Source organism: Ischnura elegans, chromosome 5 (assembly GCF_921293095.1).
Source record: "Ischnura elegans chromosome 5, ioIscEleg1.1, whole genome shotgun sequence".
NCBI lineage: Eukaryota > Metazoa > Arthropoda > Insecta > Odonata > Coenagrionidae > Ischnura > Ischnura elegans.
Window position 1 is genome coordinate 87453148 of NC_060250.1, and position 15218 is coordinate 87468365.

A 15218-nucleotide genomic window follows, 5' to 3' on the forward strand; every position below is an offset into this window, starting at 1 on the left:
CTCCTATCCTCTCGTGTAGAAGCTAGGACCCTGTGACGTCACGCGGAGTGGAATCGCATGGGCGCCAATCTGGCCTTTTTCAAATGAGGATAAAATTTGACCCTTGCCATTCGTCTAAACCGGTATTTCAAAAACAAATAATTTGTGTATTATGAATACACTAATGGTGGGTAACGAATCGCAATCAATGCCTATCGTTTTATTTGATGAAGGAAACTACCCTATTCAATCATGGCTAACCTGGCTAGCCTTATTTTCTTCCATGTAATAAAATTATTTAAGAAACACTTAATTTCCCATGATCTGGGGACAATGATTAAGGAGTGCTCAGCTAAATCATGTCTTGGTCATAAAGAATGTAACTCCTGACTTTGCAGGAAGTTCAAATACACTTTCTTTTACTGTATTTGTCAGGAAAAAAGTGTGAGTTAAATTTAAGTCTTCTGTATGAGAAAAGTCTGATTACAGAAAGAAGGGACTTAAAGGGAATTTTAATGGAAGTATAAAAACTTAAGATCAGTTGACCAATATTCATTACTTACATTATATTTCTGATAAGGTTTGAAAAAATTAAAGAGCGTTCAAATACTTTTTGGTCCATTACAGAGATTTAAATCTATACTGCGGAAAAAATACAATACGTGAGAACTTACAGCTCATTGTAGTCGTTAGAATGCACAATAGTACATCTTGGACACAAAATAAATACGTATGTACACAGTTATATGAGATGACTTACAGTAGCAAAAATCAGTCTTACAATGTTAAATGCACAGTGAAGAGCCATAGGGAGTCCGGAACTCTTCTTAGTTTTACTACAAGGTTAACCATTAAAATTTAAAGTAGAAATTTCAATTAAGTTTTCAATTTCCAATACATACATTATGGAATGTTGATTTCTTTACTAATGACGTGTTTAGTAAATCATTTCATGAAGTAAGTGACATTCGAAATTCGAAAAGGAGGCACTCGAATCCTGCGAAAAGAAGCCGAAGTTGTGGCTGAGATATGTGGACGACACGTTCGTCATCTGGCCGCATGGTGTACAGGAATTACAAGGGTTCCTTCAGCACCTGAACTCACAACATCATGGAATCCAATTTACTATGGATATGGAGAAGGAGCAGTCATTAAATTTTCTGGATGTCCTCGTGACCAAAAAAGACAACGGGAGACTCGGCCATGCTGTCTACAGAAAGCTTACGCACACCGACCGATACCTAAATGCAGCATCTCACCATCATCCCAGTCAGAAGGCCTCACTAGTGGCTACATTAATTAACAGAGCGTATAATATCTCCGATGATATCTCCCTCTCCACGGAGATAAAGCACCTCACTACGGCACTGCAGAGAAATGGCTATAGGAGGGAATTGGTCCTTAAAAGGACCACGAAGGAGGAGGAAAAGCGACGCAAGGCCACCATTGAAAACCAGAGTGATGACGTTGGAGAAGAAGAATCGTCAAGGAAGCTATACGTCACCATCCCTTTCATTGCTGGAACGTCAGAGAGGATCGCCAGAATATTAAAAAAGCACGACGTGGTCACCAGATATAACTGTGTGACCAAGATAAGAGACTTCCTCCCCGGGCCCAAGGATATCATTCCTCAAGAACTGCATGAGGGGGTATACAAGGTGCCCTGCTCCTGCGGAAAATCCTACATAGGGGAAACTTGCCGCTCCATGCATGTGAGGATTAAAGAACATCAGAGGGCGACCAAGAACAAGCAATTTCAACTCTCTGCCATCGCCGAACATGCATGGTCGGAACCCGGCCATGACATTAAATTTGACGAGAAGAAACTATTAGTTAAGGAGTGCCGATACTTCCCTAGACAAATCAGGGAAGCAATAGAAATTCAAAAAACACCTTTGAATTTCAATAGAGAAGATGGATACTTCCTTCACAGCGCCTGGAAAAGAGTGATCAAAGAGAGAGCCAACCAGAGAGAAGCACCCAGTCAGACAGCCAATCACAGTGCAGCTCCCATCCAGCCTACAGAATATAAGCGAGGCAGAAACCAACAGCCGACACCTTCGACCTGAAGACGCTGGCAGGATAGCCAGCGAAACTGTTGTCAACCAACAATCTGACGCGGAAGAAAACCCTGGAGAAATGCAGAGATCAAACCATCGCCGCGGAAACCTACGCTCTAACATTAAGTGACACAACTCAAACAGTCTATTTGACCTGTCATTCCAATAACATAATTTGGCCCCAAGGTTGAGGTGAAAGAAGAAGTTTTCCCAGCCCATTCTGCATTTCAAGGGGGCTATTGCCTTGCAATGCAATTTAGAATTGATGTTTACAACAACGATGATTTTTTCAAACTTAAATGCATTTCCCCCACCTTTCATGCACAAAAAATTCCCAGCTTTTCCATAGTGGCTATCTCATACTGTCATGAGTATTTAAAAAAAAATCTTTTGATACATTAAAAGCTGTCTTTTACTTATGTAAAAATTAAAATTATCATGAGCAAGGAAGTAATTTTACCTCTAGTTGGGGTCCTTGAAACAGAACTGGCTGCTTCACTCTCAAAATGGCAAAAATATCAAGCTCATCTTCATAATCGAATAACATCAAGGACATAACATCATTTAGGTAATTACTCTGTGAGAGTTTTCTTCCAAATGAACTTCTTTTGGGTCTTTGAGTGTCTTTTCTACTCCGCTGCTCAAACGCATCAAGAGAGAAGAATACTTCCAGTCTTGGATATAGCCCTTGAATAATTTTATATATCCTGGAAAAAATAAGTCTTGGAGCATTACACATAAAGATGTACATTATGGAGATCACCCAAATAGTGTCTTCAGTGTATCTTTAATCATTCAACATACACAATTTTTGATGATGTGGCATGAACTATTTTAAGCGATTCATCAGGGTGAAATACAACAACATCTGGCTCCACTTCATTAGATTCTTCTATTACTCCCTCAACAGCAATCTTTTTACTTAAACTGAATACCTATAAAAAAAAGGGGAAAAGCTGTGTGTAAAATGATATAAAAACATTTACTCAAAATAAATTAGATATTGGAAAATCCTTGATTGATGAAAAATTTTATGTATTCACCAGAAGACAGATGAATAATTGAGAACAAAAACAATGAGCCATTTAACTGGTATTAACTGACAACTAACATTTGATGGGATATTATGGTTTTAATTTGAAGTTTGGAGATAAGAATGCCAAAAAAATAATGAGCACAGTGCCACAGTGTTTCAAGGTTTCCAAATTCTCACAAATATTTCAAATTTATTGGAATATAGCAAAACTATACATGCTAGTAAAAAGTTTCCTAGCTAACCAAGCAATCATCAAAGAAATTGAACTATAAATGCCCTCAAGCTAGATGAATGAAAAGATTTAATACGTTTTCTTGGATTTTACATACCGTATTTGCACGAATCTAAGACGAGGTTTTTTTCCCTCGCAACTCCTGCGGAAAAGAGGGTTCGTCTTAGAATCGGATGCAAAGTTTTTGACGTCAAGCGGGTTGCATAATTTACGTCGGAAAAATCATGGACACCTGAGGTTGCCACCTGATAGCTATACAACGAAAAATCAACATCAAAAATAGCTTAACAGTAATTTAGCATATTTAATTTTGCGTTCAAGTAAAAAAAAATCCATTTTTGGGCAGCAGGCAAAGATTCGGCGCGTGCCGATCAGTCGCCGGGTGCACTTCTGCCGAGTCCGCGAGATTGCCTGCTTTACCCTGGGTTCGGCTCCATTCAAGTTAAAGCTCGATCAACTCACAAAATTTTCGTGTGATTGGTTACAATTTACCTAAATTGTAACGTTAAAGCCTGAATGCCGTAGTGGGATAAACTGCTACAAAGTCATCGCATTTTTCTCAGAGCAACGGTAAGATGGCAACATGATTTGCCTCTGATTAGAGAAATCGATTTAGTTGTGATTCCGTGCCTTTCAGAGTATTACAATGGCAGAGAAAAGAAAGTATTACACTGCCGCTTTCAAAAGAAAAGTTATTCAGTGGAACTCCGATCTATCGTACCCGTATTGATCATTTTTCCGCATTCATCGTTCGCCGTTTCTGGTCACAAATAAGGTTCCATATAGACGATGTAATTTTTTCCCGCATCTCAAAAGTATCATTTTTACCGCATTGATTGTTTGAAGATGGTGGTCCCGACGTATAATTTTCCCACATCAATCTTTTGACGAAAATGAGACGAAATAAATACAATGTGTCATTTATGGCTAATAACTATAGGCACATAGATTAAATATTCCCCACGAAATGAAATCACCATTGGGAGAAGCTAAAAGCCTTGGGGTAGTAGCATAAGCGCATTTCCCAAGATCCGCTATCCACCTCCATACATCTCTCGCCTCCCCCCTCTGACGCTTTCCTCTTCTCCAAAATCAAACAAATGGTCCCAGCTAGCGCAGGGATCGTATTACGAAGACCTTAGCTTCGAAAAAAATATCAAGTTACACGAGAACAATAGAAACGCGTTTCATGCCCCCCTTTTCTCACCCACTGACCTTTTTCAGCCTACTTGCTTAAAGTTCCCGGTTTCTGGAGGTCAACCGCTGCATCCAATCACCTATTAGCTCATAAGGTGTCTAACAATGAATTTCGGCAATTGGTATTATACTTTTATTAGGCTGGAATATGTGCAAAGTGCTCGTAATTCAAAAAAGAACGAGACCAAACACGACGTATTTCTAACGTTATTTAAGCATTTTTAAGCAAGGAACTAGTTGGAAAAATACGATGGTGATTTTTGGCAAAACTCGATATCCTCGTTGCTGAGCTTCTCAGCAGTTAGTGCGGCATTTTTTCCGAAAACAGGATATCAGGTTATTATCAGTTATCAATTTACGAGTTATACCATAAGTCTCACTTGTCAGAGTTACTGAGGAAGGGATATCTTCTCAGGATATTTTGTTCCTCCCTACTAACAATCCGAATTCATCCGCCCATCTGACGCTACGCTAATTAGAGAAGAATGGGTAAGTTGCCCTATCTTTGGGACAAAAAATTTCATGGCGCAGTCATATGGTCATGCTTCACCCCCTTCAGTATGCTCTGTGTACGCCGAACGCGATAGCATAGCTCGTACGAGTGGTTACATACTTTCCAGGGTGGCTTGCCTTCATACCACGGAGTGTTTTCCGTGTGGGTTTAATAAAGTCAGGTTTCATTTTCACTAGTTTAATTTTATTTGTCTTCGGACCATGGCCCCTCCGAAGAAACTATTAGTCGAATCAACAATAAGACCTAAGTGTCTCGATTAAGTACCACTATTCCTGTCATTACATGCCAAAAATCCTGCATTTCCTGGGACATAGGCAACATAGCCAAACATTCGCGCATTGATTGTTTTCCCCTAGAAAATTTTTTTCCCATGGTGGTGTTCCAAAAAAGGGGGGGTCGTAGCATAGCTCGTACGAGTGGTTACATACTTTCCAGGGTGGCTTGCCTTCATACCACGGAGTGTTTTCCGTGTGGGTTTAATAAAGTCAGGTTTCATTTTCACTAGTTTAATTTTATTTGTCTTCGGACCATGGCCCCTCCGAAGAAACTATTAGTCGAATCAACAATAAGACCTAAGTGTCTCGATTAAGTACCACTATTCCTGTCATTACGTGCCAAAAATCCTGCATTTCCTGGGACATAGGCAACATAGCCAAACATTCGCGCATTGATTGTTTTCCCCTAGAAAATTTTTTTCCCATGGTGGTGTTCCAAAAAAGGGGGGGTCTTAGAATCGTGTTCGTCTTAGATTCGTGCAAATACGGTAATTACTGATACCACTTATTTTTACAGAGTGCGACCTGGGTTTTGATGAATTATCATCATTTTCAGGCGCACATTATGATTTGTTTATCTTATTATTGTTACCTAGGCTGCTATTCTGGATAAGCGTTGCAAAAAATAGCATATGCTATTCCTCGGGTCATTATTGCAACGACCCCGAATTCTGAATGAAGCGTAGTAATAATTTTGTTCGGAATAGCAGCATGCCATTTCTTGCGCGAGCTATTTGGAAGCTCCGCCTCTTCCCATATGAAAAACTTTCTGAACAGTTTTCGCAACCAATGAGGGAGAAAATATTTTATAAAATTTTCTGTATTTTATGGAATATTGACTTGCAATAATAAACAATTGCTTTATTTACATTTAAAAATTATATTAAAATCTTGGATTTTTATAATACGCTTTGAAAATCTCATTTAGGAAATCAGCTGTTTGTTGTGGCTGTGATAGATTTCACAGTGGCTTCAGGCAGGTGGGTTAGATTATAATTTGATTATGATAATGATGATTTATCGGGCATAAATATTGAATCAATTACCTGTATCCGATCGGTTGTTTAACGTGAGATATTTGCTATGCGAGGTAATCATTGAAAGCTAAATATGTTTGATTTTCTTCGTAATTGTCTTAGGCTTCGAAGTCTGTTCGTTGCATGTCAAAATAAATATGTATCAACTTTTATTGCTATGCTCGTGACGATATAGCTTTACTGTATGAACTAGAAGCTTTCGTTTCTAATACTAGCTTTATATTATATGACTCCCTAATTTCAGTATTCATTCTCTGTTTAGGAAATTAAGTAGGTGGCAACGTCACCGCTGTGCTTTCATGTAATATGATGGAATAGTATCGATATTTCAGCTGCAGATTTGGAAGAAGCAAGAGGGAGGTGATGGTGAATTTGAGGATGGATGGAACAGCTGTGAAAAAGTGAATCTAGCAATAGTGAATCGTGTGGAAAGTGCTGTTGTGTCAGTTATTATTGTTTTCGTATCAGCTGATTTTAATGTGCTCACTGACATTTTTGATAGACCCTGAACTGTGCCGATATACTGAAACTTAATTGTGTGAATAACTTACTTGTCTATAGAGGAAACAATTTGTATTGAATTCCACATGATATATATTGCATTAATGATGTACATGGATATTCCATTAAACGTTTGTGGCGAATCATATTTGTTCGGAAACTTTATTGGTTTTCGGAGAAATCCTTTGTTTTCAAGCAAGTAATTCAAGTCGACTGCCCGTGTTATAAGTTTGTAAATTTTAAGTTTTAATTGTAGAAGGTAGCGAATAGTGGGGAAAATAATTTCGACTCGTTGCATGTATTTGTATATACTGTCCAATTGAGGAAATGAACGGCTGATCCAAGTATATGGTATTATTATGGTAATATATGGTTTTCATTGCAAGCTATAACTATTATTAGATTTGGCGAGTTAGTGTGTTAACACAAGCTTGAAATTTTTCAAGAATCGACCTGATAGCCTACATTGAGGATATTTTTAGTAGCAAGTCAAGTGATGAAATAAAATTATGAATAAAACATGTAAACTTTGGGCTAATCGTAGTAATTCTTTGCATTAATTGTTATTGTTTTCGTACTGTCGATGAAGCAAGCTTGTGCTTCATATATTAAGCGCGAATGTTAATTTCTACCCAATTCACTTAACAAGTTAAATATTCATCACTTATGCTACTATTATTTAATTAAAATAAAGCAGATATCATTTAATTTTTGGCTATTATTCCATTTTTCAATGCTTGATTAGGTTACTTTAACCTCAGAAAAACAATTCGACATCGCAATGCGCACGTTTTCTGGGCTGCAATACCGAATAGCTCGGCCTCAAAGACCGCGTAATATTATTACAACCCTACCGAATAGCAGAATACCATCCAGAATAGCAGCCCTAGTTACATCATGAATTTTATAATGGATGCCAGAATAGGGTAAAAGGATGGGTAAAGATATGTATTCATTTATAAGAGTATTTTCCTGACTTTCAATAATTTTTAAAATTTTTAATTGCTCTCTAGAGGCCAATTCACGGCTCGGCACGGTCATAGCCAAATTTTAAAATATTCATTTTAGTCGCTCCTACGGCAGTTGCATATTAAGTGTTTAGCAAAATTACTTTTTTCATCTTTGTTATTTTTGTAAGCACTTAACTATTCTTTCTTCTTGATCACAAAACTTCTTCTTGTCTGCCCCACGTATACACTATTGCAATCGCTGCATTTCAATGAATACTCTCCACATTTATCCAATTGGTCTATCTGATCCTTACAGTTAACAATCAGTGTGCTCAGAGTGGCATAAGGTTTAAAAGAATTTGTCCTTGGGTATATGATGAGCCATTTTCAGAGAAAGTGCATCGAGGTACGACACTGTGCTCCTCCTCTTCTTTTTATCATTGTCTGCCGAAAACATTTGGTCGATAGCCAATCTTCTCTGTCTTTTAAAAATCAGTTTGTCTATTAAATTTTGAGATTAACCGTTGGCTTAAGCAATTTGTTTAATGGTGATGATTTCTTTCTTAAAGTCTTCTTTTGATAGTGGTATGATTAACAGGCGATGAATCTTGGAATGAAAAGCCTTAAGTTTGAGTGAGTAATCGTGTCTTGAACTTGCTGGGATGACATGATCGGTACAACAGGGTTTCCGAAAAATGCAGAAGGAATGCTGGTATTTATCGAGTTTGATTGTAAGATCCAGATAATTTAAGCAATAGTTGGAGTCTCTTTCACAGGTAAAAGAAATTGTAGGATGGATATCATTGAAAAAAACTCAAGAACATATCCTGTTGCCGATCAGTTCCATTCCAAAGCACAATATGTAATATTGTCAACGTACTGGTACCAGTATACCACAGAATTTAGTACGCTGTGTCCTGAGCTAAAAATTTTTCCTTCCAAATAATAAAAAAAAAAACATCTGCCAACAATGGAGAAAGTGGTGAGCCCATAGCGAGGCTACTACTTTGTTTGTAAAATTTACCGTCGAACTTGAAATAATTTTGTGCCACACATATTTTGAGAAGGGTGGAAAATTCGTCCTCCGTTTTTTCTGCAATCTTGGCTGCCCCCAGGAGATAGATTGCTAGGCTGGTTGCTTCCTCTGGTGGCACACAAGTGAAAAGGTTGATGATATCAAAAGATACTAGTCTTGAGTTCTTTGGAGGTATGATGTCTTTAATTTTGTCCACAAGATCAAGTGAATTTTTGATACTGTGCATAGACTTGGATGCAGAGTGCTGCGAGATAAGTTGAGTCAAGGTTTGGGCTAATTTGTGCGCTGGAGCGCTTATACTCGACACCACTGGTTTAATTGGTGTGTCTGGCTTGTGAATTTTAATGAGGCGATAAAGCCTAGGAGAATAGGGTTTTTAGTTAACAAGAAATGCTTATCTTAGGGTTGGAAAAGTTCTTTTGAGCTTCGTATGACATCTCTGATAGCTTTTTTTAGTACTTCTTCATAGGGTCTTTCTCCAACAGTACAAATTTGATTTATGAATAAATTCATAGCACTTCTTAATATAATCCTCCCGCTTTAAAATCACTTTTTTCCTTTATCAGCTTTCTGAATCACCAAACCTTCAGTCAAGAGCTGTTTTGAATTGTTCGAACTGTTTTCAGCAGTTGCAATGCATTTCTATAAGGTTGTGAGTCACATATAGCTGGATAAATCTTGTGGGCAACAACATGTTTGAGGCTTGTATCCGTAAGGGCAACATTGAACTCAATCGCTAACATTTCCAGCTCACTACGGTTATAGGAATCACAGGGGCGTACTTTAGCCCTTTAGAAAGGACATCCATTTCTTCCACATCAAATTTGTGATGAGATAGATTTAATACTCTCTGGTAGAATTTATGACATTGTGGTGTTCCATTGATGTCGTCAATTGCAGCCGCCATCTGTCCCTTCAAACACAGTATTTTACGATTGAGTATCTCACGTTTCTTAAAAGCTGCAACACTGCAGAGTTGATGAACATAATCATCTATAGCTGACCATTCCACAGTGTGCAAGGAATGGGTAAGTTCAACATGCAAAACCAAATTCAAGATTTATTACCATGGAATACCTCTCTTGATAGCAAAATCTTAGAAGTAAACCAGCACTACACTGAAACTTATGAGAACATAAGTGAACCTGTCAATGGTGAGCTATTCACATGAATTAAAAAAGGTAATAATTTTTACTCAATCTCTTTTAATTGTGCATTATCATTTTTCTGAGCTGTCTTTATAAAATAGCAAATACAACCTGAAAATGACCACATTAAATGAAACCCTGGTGGATTGGCACAAATTTTATAGGGTGGATTATACATACTAAGCATATTCATTTCCCTAAATAGTTACTAGTAGGGATAGAATTAGAGAAACGAGTGGACTGAGAAAAATAATGACGTGATGTTGGTTTCTATTTGCAAACTATGATCATTTGCAACAGCTATAACCATAAGTTAGTACAGTGAGTCCTCGTTCTACGTCACCCCGTTTAACGTCATTTCGCGATAACGTCACGAAAATTTTGAGACCGTCATTCGTTTATCACACCTGCGCTTTGCGATAACGTCAAGTCTTTTAAATTTCGTGCGAAAAAAAGGCGAAGCGGCCGGCGTTGCAGGTTGTTCGTTTTGTGGGCGGTAATACAGTCAGTCTAAGCAAATTGTAAAACGGTGTGTTTATTCTTAATTGCGATTACGGTTTTAGCAAAAAATTTTGCCAAATGAATTCTTGCGTAGGTGCGCAAGGTTTTACTTGACATAATGGTTTTCAGGAACCTAAAAAGTGATTTCAAGGCATTTTTCCGTGTAGAACTCGGAGTTTTTGTAGTCACTTTTTTTTAGCCGAGTTCACAATAATTTTGGTTCCTGTAACTGCGACGATGTTTCAGCGATGATGATGCCCAGGCCACGCTCGCCCGGGCGACCACCATAGCAAAGCCGAAAAGCAAATGCTGGAATATACATAAATGGAGAAGGATTTACGTCACTGCTGCTATTGACGTCGATGAAGACAGGAACTCGTATTTATGCGATAGTTTGGCATTCACACCGTAAAAAATGCCCCAGATATGATACGCTAACATTTTTTTCGCGTAGGAATTGTGAGGTCTAGGAGCCGATATTCACTTTACATTGTTTACGATTACATTGTTTCTTATGGGATATTATGCTTCGATTAACGTCATTTTGTTTATCGTCACATTTTCCAGGAATGGTAAGTGACGTTAAACGAGGACTCACTGTACCCTAGTTCTACATTATCACATTGGAACATGTTCAAAGTACTCTTTAATGAAATATCTACTTCCACAATGCCAAACTTCAATTGCTGGATGTGGGTAGACTTGTAGCTCTATTTATTTTAATTTACCTGATACCGTCCAACAGTAGGGCAAATGATATAATGCCAAGGGTGACCTCCAACTTGAAGACTATGTCCAGCACTTTTCACATCAAATAGAACAGGTGGAGCATCGACTATCATCACATTCAAAGGTAAACCGAGGGGATGTTTGCCAACAACACTAGTTACATTGTTTTCAGTGAATGTTTCTCCCAATTTGTATTGGTGCTGTAGGAACTGCGATAAAAGGAAAAATTTATCACATTTAAATTAACAATCAAGATTTAAAAATGAGTAATTTAATGAATATCACTTTCAACATTCTAGTCTCCTTATTGTCCAAAAAATAGACATTTGAAAATAGACTTGAACCTGTCCTCACCAGAATGGCCATTTCTGTTTTTTTTTTCAATTGATGTAACTTCATGAAAAATTAACTAAGAAAATTAAAAGTTACCTATTTGTAAATCTATTACATAGGCCAAAAACATATTTTTTAAGAAATATCCGTGATGGTGACCCCACACTTTCATAAAAGGGCCCACATGAATTTGAATGTAATGGCTCTAAATACATATGTAAGTATACGCCACATGAAAATATACATGATGCATAATTAAGTTACTTACCTTGGACAATATTTCTTTCAGGCTGTATAATTTGATAGACTTGTTGGAGTGTAGCACTAAAAGGGTACCTTGACAAATTTCAGTTTTTAAGGCAGTTTTTCCAAAAACAGATTTCCTTACCTAAAACAAGAATGAGATACATAAAATAGTCTCACTTATCCAATAACAGTTCATATTCTACAAATGAATGCGAGATAAAGTTATGAAATCCTAGTTCTAAAATCATACAGTTTTATGACCAATGATAATACTTTTTTTCAGAGAAAAACTTCAGAATGTGCATAAAAGGGTGAACCAATACTATAAAAGCATTAAAAAAAACATTTCCACTCTACAAAATCAAGGAAACCATTTTATACAGTAGATCAGAGTCTTAGCTGACATTTTAATGCATACAATTAGGAGTATACCAGATAACTATATAGTACTGTCCTAGAGAGAGATTTTTCTAAGGCCTCATCATTGTGTAGCTCAACCTTAACCCCACACAGACAGTAATGCAGAAAGCAAGAAAACCTAAGGCTAAAATGAGGATCATTCCAACTACGTGCTGAACATGCAGGGAAAATCGACCCATTAAAAGACATTTTTGAAGGAGTAGATAAGGACTGGGGCTTATGCGCAAGAGAGCATGATATGCAGTGGCATAGCTTGAGGGTGTGCTGCACGGAGTAGCCCTTAAGTTTGGTGCCTTTGACCCCAAGAGTGCACCCAAGGCAGGCTTTCTCTAGGCCCAGCTATGCAACTGATAAGCTGGGTCCTTGCAGGGGTGGATAAAGGTCATTGTTTTGAGGGGATCATACTTTTTATCCAATTTTAATGGTGCCTTGGTGATATGCATTGCCTCTACATATACCTCACAGCAACAATGTTTCTCAAGTCTGATACACATAGGTAAGTAACTTTTATATATTTAACAATATATAATTTGTAAATATTGCTAGTTAAGCTGGTGAAATAAAAACTTCGATTGGAGAGCCTCATTACATATTACCATCTTTTATTTTTTTTCTAGAAATTATGGGGGGCCCTTCTCATACTCCCTTAATCTGGCAATGGTTCCTTAAGGCTCACTGATGGCTGAGACCAACTGTTCATGCAGACAGTTAGAAAATGTGGAGAGAAGATATGTACCATCAGTCTAAACGTCTTCATTATCATTCCTTTTTTGCAACTACATACACATTGTGGCTGAGGTAATGACTTGGATGAAAGCCTAATAATCTTGATTATATTTTTATCAGAACAAAATGGGCAAATCCACTTCCACTGACTGTCTCACTACATAGTTAGTCACAGGAATGGGAAAGAACCAATGCAATCATGCATAAGTAAAACATATTACTTGGAGCTTTAAGAGCAGTTACAATAAGTTTGAAGTTCGAATTTTTCTTGTGTCTGAAGTTTAAAGCATGATTACCTATATTTTAAAAACTAATCAGATGAAAAGATGGTCACCTGGCAGGAATGCAGGCAAAATATGACACAATATTTTATATAATTGGCATGACAATTCATAAACATAACAACTATGATAATCAGCAATGAATTCTTCAGGGATGGATGTTATTGCATTACTAACCTCCAGAAATGCAGAAAATTCCAAGTGAGGGAAAGAAAAGATTATAATTGCAGACAAAACATCTTCATGTGGTAGTTTTGAATAAATTTTTGACTTAAGATACAAATGTCCCACTTCTCTATCTTCTATTATTTCCATAAATTTGTACCTCGGGGGTAAGTAAATTTCCTCTAAAATGATTCCAGTTCTTAAATCCCTTCTTAACAAGATCCCAGCCTTTTGAAGCATAAACATTGATGCTCTATGACCTGTAAAAGGATTTAAAGGTTAAGTTTAATATTTTATGTCTATTACAAAGTATTCTAGCTGATATCACAAAGAATAGGTGTAATTTTATTTATGCAACTATTAAAAAAATTATTTCATTGCAAATTTCACATAAATTTTTTTTAACACCTTCCCTGCCACTGATTTTAAGACAAATTCACCCACTGTGCCAAAGTGTTTTTCTTTCGCTTTAATATTTAGATAGTTTTCATTTGGGGGAATGTAGAGAATTCCGTTCACCTAAAAATTATGTATTATAGAATAACTCAAGGTTTGCTCATCAAACACCACATTGGTCATTTTTTGGTCGTCATGCTGTGATGCCATGATGTTTTTGCCTAGGACAACTATCAAACTTTTGCAGCTTATTCAGCAATTTCAGGCCCTTCTAATCAGTGGAGTAGGGCTTGAGGTCAATGCGGCTGAATCAGGTGGACTTTTAATGTAAAATAAATGGCTGGATTTCATTACATTGTCTCCCCTATTGGAAAAAATCAGCCGATTCAATTGAAAATTCCAATTGAATCCAATTGAATTTCCTAATATTTAATAGAATATTCGTATTTTCAATTGTATATCCAAAAATTCAATTGAATTTTCAAATTTTTAATTGAAAATATGGATATTCTATTGAATATTAGGAAATTCAATTGAATTCAAAGAAAAGATACAATTGAATTTTCAAATATTCAATTGAATTCTCAAATATTCAATGGAATTCCCGAATATCCAATTGAATTCTCAAATATTCAATTGAATTCTCAAATATTCAATTGAATTCTCAAATATTAAATTGAATTCTCCAATATTCAATTGAATTCAAAAATACCGTTATTCATATGTTTACGTGCACATGGTTGACTGATTGTGGTCAATTGTGGTTAAGTTTTTGCTTGTGGAGAAAAGACTTTTAATATCGGTGTTATTTAACCTGTGCTTGATCCCCACAGCGTTGTGTTAGGTCATTCGCGTGTCTCTTCAGTGATATAGTGAAAGTCTTGATGTGATTGTTGTGCTTTAGTGTGTTCATTTAGTAATGTATCGTTTGCCTTCAGTTTTTTGACCGATTATACTAACGTTTGTGTTTAAAATGTAAGCATATTTATTTAACTTAATCATGCGTACGTGCGTTACGTCGCCGACAAAAAACTACTATAGCATTGTCGGAAAAGTGTGTATCACACAGGTTTGTTTGTGTGATGTGAAATTCCCGTGTTCTTGTATAAACATGAGTGACATGTTTATGTTGTGAAAAACAAGTTATGTTGGCTTAATGCAAAACCAGAAGCCTTTCTTAGATAAAGACGTGTGAAATATTTGTTGGTGAAGTTGTTGTCGCAAATGCAGAAAAACGTTTGCTTTTCGACAACTATTCAACGTTGTTAGAACTGGTAAAAGATGTGGCTCTCATGGTATAGTTGTTGTTCTGATAATCATGGCAAAACTATACAGCTTTTCGATAACTATTCATGTTTGTGAGAAGTGATGGAAGATGTGGAAAAGCCCAATTTAAGTTTTTATTACACTGCTTCTAAAAATATTTCAACTTTAATTTCTGTTCACATATTTTATT

The 15218-nt window shown here is 36.8% G+C and overlaps 1 protein-coding gene across 2 annotated transcripts in view; it reads right to left on the bottom strand.

The window, feature by feature from the left end:
- LOC124159205 (DDB1- and CUL4-associated factor 17-like) overlaps nucleotides 1–15218 on the bottom strand; it is a 54551-nt gene that overhangs the window by 29085 nt on the left and 10248 nt on the right. For both annotated transcript variants that reach the window (XM_046534854.1, XM_046534855.1), the window contains exons 3-7: nucleotides 13379–13626; nucleotides 11797–11916; nucleotides 11195–11404; nucleotides 2844–2974; nucleotides 2500–2746 (exon numbers count right to left, since the gene is read on the bottom strand). In XM_046534854.1, coding sequence (XP_046390810.1) covers nucleotides 2500–2746; nucleotides 2844–2974; nucleotides 11195–11404; nucleotides 11797–11916; nucleotides 13379–13626 — 956 coding nt within the window. The remainder of the gene's footprint in view (nucleotides 1–2499; nucleotides 2747–2843; nucleotides 2975–11194; nucleotides 11405–11796; nucleotides 11917–13378; nucleotides 13627–15218) is intronic.